The 16,723-nt window shown below is 33.7% G+C and overlaps 3 protein-coding genes across 3 annotated transcripts; all 3 read right to left on the bottom strand.

The window, feature by feature from the left end:
• Positions 1 to 524: 524 nt before the first annotated feature.
• Positions 525 to 2,262, bottom strand: LOC145633037 (uncharacterized). Its single transcript, XM_081685344.1, has 8 exons — positions 2,145 to 2,262; positions 1,959 to 2,061; positions 1,733 to 1,860; positions 1,555 to 1,633; positions 1,355 to 1,466; positions 974 to 1,151; positions 755 to 849; positions 525 to 650 (listed from the first exon to the last, which is right to left on the bottom strand). Exons 1-8 carry the CDS (start codon positions 2,260 to 2,262, stop codon positions 525 to 527), a joined length of 939 nt encoding a protein of 312 aa, XP_081541470.1.
• On the bottom strand, positions 2,263 to 6,160 carry LOC145633036 (uncharacterized). Its single transcript, XM_081685343.1, has 5 exons — positions 5,113 to 6,160; positions 4,991 to 4,993; positions 4,687 to 4,799; positions 2,512 to 2,664; positions 2,263 to 2,412 (listed from the first exon to the last, which is right to left on the bottom strand). The coding sequence occupies exons 1-5, from the start codon at positions 6,158 to 6,160 to the stop codon at positions 2,263 to 2,265; spliced, it is 1,467 nt and encodes a 488-aa protein (XP_081541469.1).
• An 881-nt stretch (positions 6,161 to 7,041) lies between these two features.
• Positions 7,042 to 8,328, bottom strand: LOC145633035 (uncharacterized). Its single transcript, XM_081685342.1, has 2 exons — positions 7,817 to 8,328; positions 7,042 to 7,732 (listed from the first exon to the last, which is right to left on the bottom strand). The coding sequence occupies exons 1-2, from the start codon at positions 8,326 to 8,328 to the stop codon at positions 7,042 to 7,044; spliced, it is 1,203 nt and encodes a 400-aa protein (XP_081541468.1).
• Positions 8,329 to 16,723: the final 8,395 nt, after the last annotated feature.

The raw sequence follows: 16,723 nt of genomic DNA, 5'->3' as shown, positions 1-16,723 counted from the left end.
GCCTTGGCTGTTTCAACAAAACCAACTGGTGTGTCATAATCAATTCCTTTTCCTTTTTGCACTTCTTGAATAGCCTGATCCTTTTCCTTTTGCTTGCTTAGATCTGCATTCTTGACAGGTGAAGTAGTTGCGAGGCCAATTACATCCTTTGCTGGTGTGGCAGGAATGAACTTATCATCAGCATCATTCCTGTTTCTTTTCTGGACTATATCCTCTGTGTTAGATTTTGCTGTTTTTTCTGCTGTAGCCGTTGCTGCTGCTGCCTTTTCTGCTTCAGCTATTGCTTCTGCTGCTAAGCAGGCATCTTCTTCTTCCTGGCTGAAGACTGATGAATCATATGCAGCAACTGTCTCTTTCTTAATGATCTTGCTGAGAGAATCTTTGTTTTGAGCTACATATAAATTATGCTGATAAGAACCAACATCTTCGGCATTAGCTGCTGCAGCTACATTCTTAATTCCAGATCCTGCAGCAGCACTTGTGGAGCTGCTTCCTGCAGCATCAGGTGTGATTGTGTCTTCCATTTATACTCCCTTCAGACCCCATTGCAGAACGATGTTCTGTTCCAAAGCAGTTGTAGGCCCAATCTTTATCAAAAAGTATATAGTCGATAGTCTGTCGGCTATCTGACGAAACTTTGTTGTATCATCCTAAGATATAGGTACATTGTTAGTTGCCATTGCAATCAGACCTAAAATGTAATAAAGGAGCTTTTAAGATTGCTAACTAACACTATGGATTCTGAATTACTTACTGTTGCCTTCATGTGATAGATTTGTTCAGCTGATAGTCCGAAAAGTGGGGTGCAGTTTTCAGTAAATGCTGTGAGTGGCAATGCTCCAGTACCATCTGAGAAAGTCAATGTTATAGTTGTCTTGCATAGTTTGCAGAACTATTTAGTGTTGGTTTTGAGTGGATATTATGTTACATGATCTATAATGGAACTAAAGTTTAAAGAGCTAATGCCATTTACCGGTGAGTAGCAAATATCTCTTTTCTGTCACAGGCCACACAAGTATAGACTGTTTCAAGAGGTGATGTGTTCGCTTTCCACAGTAAGAATAGTCTATATATGTTCTAAGCCTGTCATATTGAATATCTGAGACTACAACTCTAAGCCAATACACTTCCTGTGGAAGCGTAGTTTTTGCCTACATCAAAAGTAAAGAATTTATGTTAGAACTCTTGCATTATTTGTGATAATGAGCTCAGAGCACTCCAAAACTTGTAAACATCTATTAGAAGCCTAATGCAAGCATTCTAAGAAGCTAAGTCGTTTTTGTAGCCTAATCACAGTAAATAAATGCTTTTTTATCAACATCAGCACTGTAGGAAGTGCATATCTTAATTCTACCTTTTTAGTCTTGATGCGACCTATTGTTGTTAGAGTCCTTTCTGCAGGTGGATTCCAGGCAGCTGCAACTCTATTCTGATGATCACTCAGAGCAAATCGATGTTTTCTTGCCCTGTCAATAACAATTATAACCTGCATTAGTTGATAGGTATGCAAATATGTATATTGTATTGTCTGAAAGATAATGTGAATCAGCATACCATTCAGTTAATGCAGCTGCTTTTTCACCCTCAGGGTGTTGGATTATCACAGTAGACATGGTTGATTCAAGTTGAAAACCTTTAAATTTACAATGTTAGAAAACATACATTGTGTGATTGATATATAATGGAATTGACTAAGTAAAGCATGTAGCTTTTAGGTTGATTTCTAAGCTACCTTTACGAGTGATAGGACGCAGAGCTGTGATGCCAACAACCTTAAAATCATCTGCATCAGAAACAAGACCTTCACATTGCCTTCCTGATAGATCATTCCAGGTACAGACTTTCATCGACTGATCAGTGCTGAAAGTAAAGTAAAGCATAAATATGAAAGTCAGATTATCATAATTGGTATACTGCTATAATGACATCTTATTAGTTGAGTGTAGAAGCGAAATCACCTATGGTCAATCACTATCAGGTCGCGTACAAAAGATTCCTTATTCAGGCTTGTCACAATTTTTCTTGGTTCGTTTGCAACATACAGCACAATCACAAGGATATCTAAAAGAGAAGAGAAAATTATTGTAAATTGTAAGTTGAAAATTTTGGATCTTTAGAGCAAGATAATAGGATGCTGAAATTACCATGTCGTGAATCATCAAGGGAAACTTTTGGAATAGAAGCAAGAGACTGGTATCTAGGAAATGCTTGCTGTCCTTTAGGATCCAAACACTGGATGAGAGTTCTGCTTCCTATAGTCATCTAAAATGGAATATCTGTTTCTTTATTCCTGTATTGAAGATCTAATGGCCTTATTAAGGCATTAGCAATTTCATAGTTGCCCCTAAACAAGATGACATCTTTATATGCATCAATCTGATCACCAAATAATGTCATCTTCATCCGATTTTTCTGTAAAGGAAATCAAAAATAATACCTTAAGTTATAACCATGCATAACGATGTATTATAAGATTAGTATGTACTTCTAAATCACATATATAGACTATACCTTGTCATCTTCTAAGATAATGTACTGGTAAAATATCTTCTTTTCAGATTCCTGCTTTCGACCTTTTTCTGCAATGTTTACTTTTACTTTGTATGATTTACTCGATGTATCGAGTTCATCAAGAAACTTTCGTTGTGGTGCCATAAGAAGTTTCTGTACAGAATACAAGCAGGAAGCTTACTTAGTTTAGCCTGGAGATATACAAGTATGTAAACTTTTTCTAGAATTGTAGTTCTATAGAAAATTAATAGTCCATATATTCTAGTGTCTGGATACATTTGTGCCTGGTACTGATGCTACTGATTCTAATAATCTTTTAGTGATAAATTATATGAAAAAATAATCAATAATATGCAGTTAATAAAATAGGTAGATCAAATGGATTTAAGTATGTTTAATTTAGTGTTAGACCAGCTATTGTATAATTTTATAATATAGGGAGAAATATGTCCATAATTTTTTTATAAAAAAATACTGATTCTTCATAATTTAGATTTCAAAGAATGTGTAGATGCTTCACATATGGAAATATCATAAACAGAATTTTAGATATACTAAAGCTATTTCTATAAGGTCATGCTTCATCTAAAATTTAAATAATGTAAGCAGTTTAGTTAAGTGTTGTAAGAACTATACTGAAATTTTATAATACAGGATCAGACATGCTAAGCAGCTATGATAGATTATTTCAGAATTTTATTATGTCATCTAATTAGGTCTAAGGTTTATAGCATCTGTAGTCTGTTAAGCTGGTAATTTAACCTATAATCGTAGAATCTAGAGCAGCATTATCGCTAATCTAAGCTAATCAATAAATTAAGTATATATACTTGTGCTGCTTCTAACATTTAAAATACTAAGTAAGCCAAAACATGAACAAGCATCTATAAAGATTTCCACATACGTAATTCTGAAGTTCTATAAATACAACCAAAAAAACAATGACTTTTCCTACACTACAGCTAAAATCCTTTGAAGAATATTCATGCTACTATACATGCAATCTATACATGGAATATTCAGCCAGTAATAATTCGAGATCAAATTAACTGCATTTCTAGAATAAATGAAGTGAAATAGCATTTAGACTGATCATACCTGTCCAAAAGCAGAGGTTTTAATGCTTATGGAATAGAATATAGCTCTCTCCTTGTATACTTTTTTTTGCTTTGCCTTTCTTTGGTCTACTCCAGAGACATTGAATTTTCTGAGGAATAGAAAGACCTAAGACTGGTTGTATTTTTATAGTACAATTCCTTTCTATAAAAAAAAAAGGAAAATTAAAAGGAAAAATAAGGATTCAAAGCTACTGTTTGGGGTAATAGTGGTCTGCTGTTTTTTCTTCCATAAAATCAGCAAGTCTTACTCCTAAAATAGATATTTGTAGTATAGGATGTACTTGATTAATAATTAAATATGGAATTTCATATCTATATTGATATCTTCTTTAAGCAAAACTACAAGGCCTACATAATTTTAAATTTTTTTTGTTCATGTGTGTAATAAGTTATCTAAAAACTAAAACAGCAACATGAATTTATATCTTTAGATGAAATATATTACCATGAAATGTAGTCCATGTGTAAGCACATGCTTAGTTTTCAACATACCTTTTTTTTCCTCCCTTTTTTTCTGAATGAATGCCTTTGTTTGTGTTTTTTTTTTCCTTTTTTATAATTTTTTTTTTTTTGGATTAGTGATATTTTATGTTGAATCTAGAATGTTTTGGGTAGCTAGTAGCCAAAGAATACCTTTCTAGACAGTGGCTGTCCTCTTGATTTTATTCATTTTCATCAAAGTCTTTTCTTTGTAGTGTTGTTACTTAAGTCGAAATTCTCATAACCTATTAACTTGTCGCACACAGAACGTTATTAGGCTACACTAATAGTAACATGGCATTTTTGCTAAAATGCTTTCGAGTGGCATATGATTGGTCTTATAAAATACAAAGACAGACATCTAGATACATAGTAAATATTACAGAGTTCTATTTGATCATTTCAATTTATCTAAAAACAACTAATCAGAAAGTATTGGCTGATTCACGAAACTATATATATATATGGTCAACATGCTTCTGTCTTCATCACTACATCAGAATTAAAGTCTAAAGGGAATTATGATTCATACATATTATGGTTAAGATTTTATACATATTAACTAAGCAAGCTGTACACCAGATTGACTTGAGACTTCAATTTTCAGATTAGTCAGATGTATAGAATGCATCCACCAGATTTGATTCAGACAGACTATAGGTGTACCCTTAGTAAGATATTCTTCGAACACTGCATAAATGGAACAAAAATACACATCAAAAGTTGTCAGTAATCTAATAAAGGTTCCCTAACTACAAAAAAATGAATTCAGAATTTTTTCAGAAAGATAAATAGCATACCATAATCTGAAAGTTAACCAGTATGCTGATTGGTGAACTATGATATGCTCAACAAAAAGAATTTCTACTACAAAACAGTACAGCCTACAGCATAAAACAAGACCTAACTAAATTAGCAAAATTTCTAAATCCAATGAAAAAATATAAATCTAGGAAATGGAAAAGCAAAACTCACTGATTTAGCTAGATGATGCCAGCCAAACGGAGAACATCATAGGACACTACATTTCTGACATGAGCCAAACTTGGTGTTTCAGCATTGATGTCAGTTATAACACTGACATTAGATGCTTGTCTAGCCCGAGAAAGTGCAACATACAGTTGCCCATGCGAAAAGCATGATCGTGGCAGATAAACAACAACTTTGTTAAGTGTTTGCCCTTGAGCTTTGTTGATAGTCATTGCAAAGCTAAGCTTCAAAGGGAATTGCTTTCTCTGAAACTGAAAAGGATAAGCTGAGGATTCTGATGGCCTTAGATTAATTCTTGGTATGAGCACATGCTCTCCTTTGTGATGGCCAACAGCAATAACGCATTCAATGAGATTTGGAAAGAATTTTTTGCATATCATCCTTGTTCCATTGCAAAGTCCAGATGATGGTAAAATGTTCCGTAGCAGGATAACAGGACTATTAGGCTTCAGCATAAGCTTGTGAGGACTCATGCCACCAGGACATAGCTTATTTAGAAATTCAATGGGGTATACGGAACAATTATCATCAATCATTGAGTCATAACTCTTGTAGAGCACTGCTGCACCAGGGAACTTCTCAATTAATATATCATTTATAACATCAACATCTTCATTGACTGGTGTCAGTATAGCTCTAGTAGTGAATATATCTGCGCTGAACGGAGGCATATCCATCTCTTGAAAAGCTGCTGAAGTCAAATGCAGATCCTGAGGTGTGGCAGCATCATAAGGCTGTATAATTTCTGATGGCAGCTGAACAAATGCATTTTCTGAATCCTGGAGCTCCCCATTTCCAAGTGCCAGCAAAAAAGCTGCATACACTGGATCATGCCTGGCTCGAATATTTTCTGTTAGCCTAAACTTCATTAGCTGTGGCCACAAAGCAGAGTTAACCAAGCTAGCAGCAACTGCCTCAGTTTGTGTTTTTTTAGGGACAACAGGAAGAACCTGCCTAAAATCTCCCCCGAAGACAACAATTTTACCTCCAAACAATAGGTGAGGATTACATATATCTCTTAGCAACTCATCAAGTGATTCAACATTTTCTTTTTTTGCCATCGAAGCCTCATCCCAAACGATGAGCGCTGTTTCTCTTAGGAGGGCAGCTAGGCTACCTTGCTTGGGCACATTACAAGCACGTGAATCAAGAGGATCGAGTGGAATTTTAAAGCGTGAATGTGCAGTTCTTGCTGAAATGCTGCTATACCCGATGTTGCTGTTGGGAGAACAATCTTATTCATCAGTCTTATTTCTTCATATAAAGCATTGTATAGAAAAGTCTTGCCTGTTCCACCAGGACCATCTATGAAAAAAGCTCCAGGAACTTGCCCTGTAACATGACTCATTATCACATCAAATGCCTCTCGTTGAGCCTGATTCAACTGACCTTTACATTGCAGACACTGTTCTGGTATTGGAGCATTTAATGCATCTTCTATGTCTTTTGTTATGCGCATTTCATCATCATCAGGTTCAACTAAATGGTCTAATCCATATTTAGCAAGAGAACTTCCCATTGATTCTAAGAACCACTCAACTGATTTAACAGTTAGCTGTCTAACTTTCTGTGGATCAGAAGGATATTTATGCTTAAAATCTTCAGACAGAAAGGTATAATATTTCATCCAAAGAGAAATAGGATCGCTAGGCTGGCAGAATATAAGCACAGTTGCAAAAAGCTTACGAACTGTGAGTGGCATTTGAACAGCACATCCTTCTCTCATACACAAATCAACTGAATCATCTTCTTCTAACAGATTCATTTTAAGTGAAGCTTGATGAAAGGTGTCATATATATGACCATTAACTGTACGTAGATCTTCAAATGACTTTGGACTCCTGACATTATGCAGCAATAATCTAAGAAAATATCTCTCTCCTTCTGAAGGACCAACAAATGCCAGCCTACCTATGACTATCTTTTTATTCTGTCTTTTTTTTCAGTGCTTATCAGATGCATCCCAGCGATAGTGTTCTGAAAACTCGTTGTATAGTAATCCTGTTCCTGAAAGTACCTTAGCATTCATTCGAAAGAACTCTGTAAGACAGGTTCTAGAACGCTTAGCATCTGAAACAACTGATGTCAACTTTTCATGAGGCCTAAGTTGGATCAACTGAGAATTGGGTAAATGTACAGGAAGAAGCAAAACTGGTGGATGCATCTCATACATATCAAAACCAAAAAGGCGCCAGGCAGCTTCACAGGGGGAAACCCATCGGCCTGATTGATACTGCTCAATTTTATCTTGGACAGGCATAGTATCTTTAGACTGAACAATATTGAAAGATATTCTATCATGGCCTTTATACACATACTTATATAAATATTTGACAGCTTCTATAGTAGAGCAAACCTCAACGTTTAAGTGACAGTCAAAATACGAAGAAAGATAAGGATTATATGGAATAACCCATTTATTATCCATGATTGTTTTTCGAACTGTAACTGTTTCTCCAATGTCTCTTCTTCGATACAGTGGATAACCATCACTACTATTTCTTGTCTCATCGCAGAACTGCTTTGGGTAACCATACTTGCAACGACCAGGACTTTCCTTGTGCTTCATACAAGCACACTCTGGATCCAAATGACCACATGGACCATGCATCATGTGTTTGAGTATAACTTTTCTAAGATAGGGATTATCAACAGATGGTATCTCAGCACATATAAATCTATCGAAATTAGAAGGGCATTTGATTTTGTAGTCCTACTTTAAAATGACTAAAAAATGAGCATGAGGTAGGCCTCTCTTCTGGAATTCAATGACATAGATCATCGCTGCAACTTCTCCAAACACGTTTTTCTTTTTTATCAAATGCTTTAATGCAAGAACTTTTGCTCTAAAGATCCTTGCAACTATATCTGGCCTATCTTGTGCTCTTTCTCCAACATCAAGTTCTTGCTTAATTTCAGGCCAATTAGCATTGCAAGTCATTGTAATGAAAAGATCAGGCTTTCCAAAACGCTGAACCAATGACATTGCATTTAGGTACCTCTTTTTAAGGTCTCGAGGACCCCCAATGAATGTTGGAGGTAAAATGACCTTACGACCCACATTTGCTGCACAGTTCTCTCCACAATCAATGGTATCTAGGATTCCTTGATAGAGATCTGCCCTTATAGTCTGCTGATTTTTCCGGAAAAAATCCAATCTTGTATTCTCCACCTTCACATACATATCTACTATATACTGCTGAAAGCATCGGCCTGCCCTAAGCAGCATGTTATTAGGCCTACACTAAAGCATGTACGCATAATACTCCCTTGCTGAAATGTTCCTGTCTGTTTTTGTAGAACCTCCACTTGCACCTACAAATACAGATGTTGTACTCTGATTTAAAAGGCAAACAGAAACAATAAATAACTGAATTTTTTTTTCCCTATTTTAGTTAACTAAATAAACATAGTACACATACGTCTTGCTTCTTCTTCTAGTAAATCCTCAGTAGTATGAACACTACATGAAGCCACAGGATCAGGCTGTGATTGCAATTGCGGAACTCCACCCTGAGACATTTTTTTTAAGCCCTGAGTCCATCCACAATCACCATAAGGAAAATGTAATGGATATTGCAAAGGGTCATAACAGCCATAGTAATGCATGATTCTATGACATGATTTTCTCTTAGGTAGATCATTCTGAGATGACTCGTTCTGACAAGAACCATCTTCGGCTGAATCATCATCATCAAAGTCTCCTTGACATGGAATTTTTTTTGTTGTTACCAGAATATGGGGACTTTCTGCCTCACTGGAAGATGCATTCTCCGGCCATATGACAGCTACTTCATCAGTGGAAGGAGCATTGTAAACATGCTGATCTGGTACAGTTGTTTTATTTATCAAAATCTGTGTAGATTCGGTGATTTGGATTTCTCTCAATGATCGAAAGAACCTTGCATAAGGATTTACTTTAGTAACTTCCATGAGAATAGCCAACACATCTTCTCTTAATTCTGTAAAACACCCTAGCCGTTTCTGAGCTTCAAACTGTCCATCATAGAAATAGAGCTGCATATATTTGGGTCCTTCCTTTCCAGGTAGTAAATAGGGGATATAATGATATAGCTGACCATGCAACTTAAAAACATAAATCCCTTTTTTGGTCTGAGCATCGTATTTTCCCCCTAATGATGTAAATGCAAACATGTTATACAAACGTATGTACTGCCTGAAATGCTTTGCATCTTCATCCATAGAAGTCAAGAGCCTCACAAGCTGTGGAGGGAAATCATTTGCAGCAATCTTAACCTCACCATCACAACAACAGAAATGAGGTGTCTCAAAAGCAAATTTCCGCGCCCTACACTTTAAACATTCAGTAAGAGAAGGAAGCTGGTAGGGTTCTTTAGGTAATTTCTTACCAACTGCTGCATCAGGAATCCCTGCTCATCACAGCATCCCCATAAAATATTTATTTATGTATACGTACACTAACATGCATAGCTGAAATGAAAAATTAAGCTGAACAAAAATTCAGTTACTTGTCACTGGATGTCTATTCTTGGGTATCTTTGCAGGTTTTGTGCTAGGCTCAGGCTGCAACCTAGTAAGGTAAAAGCAGTACACCATGCATTTGTCATTACAGGTTTTTCTCTGACCATAAAACAAAATATTGCTAATGCTAACTGCCTTGTAGCCTTAATATAACATGTCTACCAAAATATATTTTATTTGTGTATCTATACCTCTGTAATTCATCGTGAGATGCAGACTCTAAACCTTTAAGGCGTTTACTGCGATATCCTTTTGAAGATGATGGTTCTCGTATTAAACGATCTGTAAGATCCTCATTCACACAAAACACTTGGAAAAACTTAACTTGCAGATCTAAACTAAAAATGGAGTGGCAAAGACATGGTACAGGACATACTCCTATGTAAATAGGTGTATACCAACAATCAAGCTACAATTACTAATATAGTGTCCATTAGCTGAATTCCTTTAGTACATCATTCCTGGTTACAATCAATAGCATGTTACGAGCAACAAACCAACATCAATAATAATAAGAGAAAAGACATACATAAAGACTGCATATTTAAGACATCAAAAGATTACTTTCAATAGAATTTATATAACAAAAGACTTAACCAACTCCATTACATCATCCAAACAGATTTTATAATACATAAGTTTAGCTGCAGAACAGCCCACCACAAAAGAAATCCTACATAATAAAACTTAACAAAGGCCTTACACCATACAAAAGCATATAAGGCAATTCTAAAATAGTCTTAGCAGTAAATTAGTAGCCTAGCTCAATACAAGGAAAGAAAAGCAAAAAGAGCTAAGCAATACATCCGTAGCAGTACTAATTTCCAGACACAACTAAAAGCCCCTAATGCTTAACAGACTTTGCACGCTTAAAACAGCCTCCTAGATCTTCAGGCACTGGAAACATCGAAACCATCTCACAATCAGAATCAGGAAGAGGACTTGTTTCTGCATATATATGTCGCAACAGCCGTTTCTTAGGAGGCAAAAGAGGTGGAATAGATACAGGAACCTGAAACTCCTGTCCAAGAGGAGTAAGACAGTCTTGCTCAATAAGAACTGTAGAAGGCTCTAGCTGCTCCTTAATGCCTAACACTCTCTCCTTGACACCTATATAGCTCTCCCTCTCTAAGGTACATAGAATGGCATCAAATCTAGCTGTTGTCACCTTATAATTAGCATCGATTATTACAAGGTTAAACACATCAGAAAGGTAGTCCACAGCCTTTCTAGCTAGGCTCTGCTTCGCTGCAGCTGCAGTCCGGCAGTAGTCACTAAATAGACACCGGAATCCTATGCCTTCTCTATGAGGTGTAATGGTAAACCATGAAATGTACTAAACAGGAGAGTGCTCAATGGTTTCAATCGGAGTGCACTTTATATCAATAGTTCTAAAGATAGCCCTTAGAATCACAACAAAATCCACTACAATCGTCTTGTGATTGTTTTCAAGTCCAGAAGGAATATCATCATACATACAAATTTTAGGCTCATCTCTCTCAATACGTTCCAACTCTTCTTTCTTGAACCAAAACAACTGACCACATCGATCATACATTTGTTTCCTCAAGTAGGTCACATCCTCAACCACTATATCATATTTTTTCATAAGATCATAGACAACCTTCCTAGCAGCCACTTCACAGGACTCTTCTATACTCTTAGTGTAACCCCCAATGTAAACAGATGCAATGGGACCACAATCTGTTTTCACAATCACACAAGCAATGCTTCCAGGCTCATCAACAAACTGGTAATCTGGATCAGGGAAGCTCAAATAACTGGTAATCTACTTCAAAAGAGGACGGAAAGGCATCACTACTTGTGTGGGAGGTAAGTCCATGACCTGTAAATAATTATAAGACAATCAGTGCATTGCTGAAGGCATGATTCTTATCAAAGATTGCTCTTATGTAGACAGTCTAGACAGTAACTACAAGGCTAATGGCAGCACTCTAAGAAGGAAAATTCTCTGTCTAACCCATAGCAATGAACCATCCTCTAACAGCATAAAAGATTCCCATATGTAACTCTAAAAAGAGACAGAAAGAACTAACAAGAGACAAAAAAAATATGCATTTTCTATAAAGTCATATCCAATTATAGAACTACATAGTAAACAAATCACTATCCATGCTTAGAACAGGACACCTTTCAAAATAAACAAATCAAACCAAACAAAAATTTCTTTTACCAAAAACCCAGCCTACATCATCACTCAAAACAAGCACATATACCAGCATATGACCTAGATTTTAAACAGAATACCCCCACCCTTCTAAAAAGAAACAGAAAAAACCAACAAGAAACAAATAAAATATACATTTTTTCTATAAAGCTATATCCAATTATAGAACTACATGGTAAACAAATCACTATCCATGCTTAAAACAGGACACCTTTCAAAATAAACAAATCAAACAAAATAAACATTTCTTTTACCAAAAATCCACTTTACATCAGCACTCAAAACAAGCACATATTCCAGCATATGATCTAGATTTTAAACAAAATACCCCCACCCTCCTCCCCTCCAAACAAATAGCCTATCAAATAGAGCATGCTCTTTTCTAAACAAAATACATCACATTAAACCAGCAACCTTACCATCACATGTCCTCTAAGCAAACAATATACATATGAAACAGAACATATTCCTCTCCAAACAACACACATCCATTAAATTCCCTATACCAATTGTCCATCAAATAAAAGGAAATGCAAACTAACTAAATCAACAACTCTCATTTTTTTTAAGCAATCAATGCATAGACAAAAACAATCAAGAGCACTGATTCATAATAATAAACAAACACAATTCTCTAAAGCCGAAAACAAAAACATCGATCCAACACATAAACTCCATAACATGAACCAAAAACATAACGTAGAAAACACACCCATCAACACACAAATTATAGTGCAATATCCAATCTGTCCTTGTCACAGTCCTATAGTATATGGAATTGTCATTTGTCACTGGTAGTCATCATTTTGGTTCGTTAAATTATTGGCAGCTGTAGTAAAGACCATGACAATGCAGCAGCTAAAAAGATACATATGTAACAAATGTATCAGTCTCAAACAATTGATAAGATTTTGGTTACCTGAGCTTCCTTGTTTAGAATTACAATCACTCTAGCAGAAGCTCTAGAACACCCAAAGAAAAAAATAGAAAGTGAAAGTGATAGATGCACTTCACAAAGCACACTATATATATATCCAGTACAAGCACACACTCAATTAATAAAAAAACATTTTAAAAATTCAAGCCTCATTCCCAGTCAAACAAACCCAAAAGAACATGAACCTTAAAACATGGAAGACCAAACTTGTACAAGCAAAGTCTCATTGACTGGACTAACCAAGATTTTTTTGTACCAAGTAATACTCACTACACTAAGCTCACTAACAACCAATCCATGATCAACAGCAAACTAACTAACATAAGGTCAAAAATAAATAAAATACAGAAGATTAAAATAAAAGCCTCTAAAAAACTACAAACTCAAAAAATTTAATCCCACGGTTAAAATTTGCTTTAAAAAAAAAAAAAAAAAAAACCCTTAAAAACTACAGATTTTAAACGCTACTCAAAAAAGAAAACCCAAAAAACATTAAAATAAATAAACACATAAATGCCAAAACCCACTGCCAAAAAAAAAAAAAAAAGAAAAAAAGAAAAAGGAAAGGAAAAAAAAGCTCCTAAATAAAATTACGAATTAAAAACGCTAAACACACAAATGGGCAACCCAAAAAAACAGGCTGGCCCAGCACCCACCACAAGGCAGCAAAACCCAACCCAAAAGAAACCGCAAAGTACAAAGTCAAACCCCTTAAAATCGGAAAAGGGAAAAAAAAAAAAGGAAAAAAAGGGAACAAGGGTATTTATGGATATGCACTATTGATTTCAAACAGTAACTGCATTTGTGGGTTTTGAAAGGGTAGTGATTTACCACTAGTTGAAGTCGTTACATGTTTTATTTGAAAGAAAATGAATCAAGTGAATTGTGAAGTTATTCTAAACGTATTTATTTATTGGATTTATAAACTGAAAGTACAAAATGAGCCAATAGTTGATTACAAAACTACATATTATTTTCCACTAGTTGTTGGCTCGGGTCGTTACATGTTTTATGTGATTAAAAATGAATCAAGTGAATTGTTGAATTGTGAAGTTATTCTAAACGTATTTATTTATTGAATTTGAAAGTACAAAATGAGTCAATAGTTGATTAAAGGCTTTAGCAAAATTATGCTTTCAGGGGAAAAAAAAAAAGTAAAGAAAGTTATGAACATAAAAATTAGGAAGTCATCATGAGTCGCCAGATTATGTCTAATTTAGCTAGAAATATTATACAGCTTACCTATATTCTTTATAGCTTCTACGGCTTGCAATGACAATAGACTAGGTATCTGTACCTAGTAGCATTTAAAAAAAAAGTTTAAACCATTGTTCATGCTCTATAGAAAATAATAATAATAATAATAATAATAATAATAATAATAATAATAATAATAATAATAATAATAATAAACCCACACAATACTTTTATTTATTCTCGATGATCTTTCTTCCCAATAATGGAAGCTCACATATTCTATTCTAATTTAGAACATAGAAGGGTGATTATTTATCACGAGATACATTATTTGACAGAAAATGGATTATTTTTATAGAAGGATTATAACATTCAAAACATTTATTTGCAGTGAACAATCAAGTAATTAGTTGACGTTGATCCCCGAATCCGGATTAGCCCAAAGGGTGAACCAGGTAGAACACAAAAAAAAAAAAAAAAAAAAAAAAAAGTAATTAGTTGGCGTAAATTTTATTTTTTTGAAAAAAATTGAGGTAGAATTTGGTGATACCATTGACAGTTACATCTTATATATTTAAAAAAAATATATAAAAAAAAATAAACTAGAAATAGTTATGTAGTACACTTATGAAGGTGAAAGGTTGTATATATGAGTTTAGGTTTTAATTTTGGTTCATGGGCGTAGAATAGGGAATGTAAAGTGCTCCCTAGCATAGGGCCCCAATTATTAGAGGCCCTATTGTTTTTTATTTTTTTTTCTTTTCAATTCTTATTTAATATTTTTTTTAATACTACAACTCTCAAGAGCCTCCTTATTTATAATGCACAACATATTCCCTCTATTAATCCAAGCTCCTACATTAATTTCTAAGACTTTTCATATTCTTCTATCAATTCAAATTAGTATTTTCACAATTACATCAATTCCATTCCATGAAATTATAATATATATTTCTACATTTCAGAATTTTCAACGTAAAAAAGTTAATTTTCAGCCAAATTAAAAATAAACGATTTATATTCCGTAACAACAACAAAGCATTTAAGCAATTAATTTTAATTTTTCATAATTATTCTTATCAAACTGCTAAATATCTTCCCAATATATAAGGGTTATCTAATTGTGTATGGCGTAAATAATAGGTTAAAAATTAAAATTTGTATGTTTTAAAATTATTGAGGGCCCATTTTTTCATTTTAGAACAGGACCCCCAAAATCATTACAACAGCCTTTTTTTTTGGTTAATTTCAAATTTAATTAGTATGAGGAAAATAATGAGTTATTCTGGTTTGTTATTATGGACTTATCGGTTATAAATTTATAATATATTTTGGACATTGCATTAAGATCATTGACTCATTAAGCGTATGTCAGGGTAGAAATTTATGAATATTTTAAGAAATATGAATTGCTCTTATTAACCACTCGTAAGTACTTTTGGTAATATAATAAATGAATAAATGATCCACTGCTTTCCCTAAAAAAAATGAATAAATGATCCAGTAAGGACTTGATATCTTAAAAAAAAAATGGTTTGGTGGTTTTTTTATTCATTGGAATATTATTACTAATTATTGTTATTACATTGACATGTAATCGGTTACATGACATTTTGTAAAGTAAATAACGACACGTTGGGGAATAACACACTTTATCTTAAGTTTTAATTAATAACTAGTTTGAGGCTCGGGCGATGCACCGGGTTATTTTTTTATATAAAAAACTATAGTAAATTGTTAAAAAAAAAACTTTAATAAATTAAAGTGAAATCTATTGGTGGTTTTATAATTTTTTTTTTTTAAAAAATTTTTATCAAACACTATCAAAATTCATTATGAAATATGTAGTAACCTAACTTTTATACTTCATATTAGTCTGTTTTATTTGTTAAAGGAATTTTTATCGACCATTATAAATTTCTTCAAAGTATGGATGAGCAAACGAAAGAATGGGGATTAAAAAATAAGAATTTATGAGCATTAATTTTTTGTGAGGAAAAAAATTAATGATCAATTTTAATATGACATGAATCACATGAGTACATGACCCACATCATTTATCAATTCATGACACGTGGCAAGAATGATGACACGTGGCATGATTACATTTCTTGCCTTGGGTTTTAATATATATATAGATAGTATAGATTTTTCAAAAATCTAAATTTTGTACTTAATAACAGTATAGATTTTTCAAAGTTTGTATTACTTTTGACAAATATTCCTTTATTTTATAATTTAAAGATATTAGGAAAAAAAATTAAAGTTTAATATTAAATTATTGAGTTAGGAAATATCTGAATTATAAAACAACGTGAACATATAAATTAAATTAGTTAGGTTAGGATTTGATTGTAAGTGCAAATGTCATTAACGTAAAATTATATTGGAGAACGAATACCCAATATTTCTAATAAATGACAATTATAGTGCTTCTGATCATTATTAATCACATAATAAAAATATACATGCAAAATAATATCATACAAAATAAATACTTCCTCCGCCACGCATTATGTGCAACAATTACCAAAAACGGATGTTTGACATTATGTGCAACAAATGATAAATTTCCTTTTTGATTAAGTTATTTTAGTGAAATTACATTTCTGCCCTCACTTTACTCTCACTAAATACAATCAATTTTCATAATTAGATTTACTTAAATTATAACATAACTTATTATACTTAATAATTCCCACCAAAATTAATTCATCCCCACCTAACAAAATCGAATTCAACCGTCAAAACCCATTTGCATCCCACATTCAACAAACCCTAAGTTTTTCCCCAAAATTC

Source organism: Chenopodium album, chromosome 5 (assembly GCF_948465745.1).
Source record: "Chenopodium album chromosome 5, dcCheAlbu1.1, whole genome shotgun sequence".
Taxonomy (NCBI): domain Eukaryota; kingdom Viridiplantae; phylum Streptophyta; class Magnoliopsida; order Caryophyllales; family Amaranthaceae; genus Chenopodium; species Chenopodium album.
Note: the sequence above shows the minus strand (reverse complement) of the source record. Positions and strands in the feature narration are given on the sequence as shown.

Excerpts from the sequence above, each read along its gene's own strand:
- LOC145633037 (XM_081685344.1), bottom strand. The coding sequence starts at position 2,262 with ATGACTATAGGAAGCAGAACTCTCATCCAGTGTTTGGATCCTAAAGGA. Across the intron at positions 1,861-1,958 it reads CTGATAGTGATTGACCATAG|CACTGATCAGTCGATGAAAG; the intron begins GTGATTTCGCTT and ends CTTTACTTTCAG. Across the intron at positions 850-973 it reads GAGATATTTGCTACTCACCG|ATGGTACTGGAGCATTGCCA; the intron begins GTAAATGGCATT and ends TGACTTTCTCAG.
- LOC145633036 (XM_081685343.1), bottom strand. The coding sequence starts at position 6,160 with ATGGCAAAAAAAGAAAATGTTGAATCACTTGATGAGTTGCTAAGAGAT. Across the intron at positions 2,665-4,686 it reads AAGTCTCAAGTCAATCTGGT|AAACTTCTTATGGCACCACA; the intron begins GTACAGCTTGCT and ends TATTCTGTACAG. Across the intron at positions 2,413-2,511 it reads TTATCTTAGAAGATGACAAG|AAAAATCGGATGAAGATGAC; the intron begins GTATAGTCTATA and ends TTTCCTTTACAG.
- LOC145633035 (XM_081685342.1), bottom strand. The coding sequence starts at position 8,328 with ATGCTGCTTAGGGCAGGCCGATGCTTTCAGCAGTATATAGTAGATATG. Across the intron at positions 7,733-7,816 it reads CATTTTTTAGTCATTTTAAA|AAAAGTTATACTCAAACACA; the intron begins GTAGGACTACAA and ends TCCCTATCTTAG.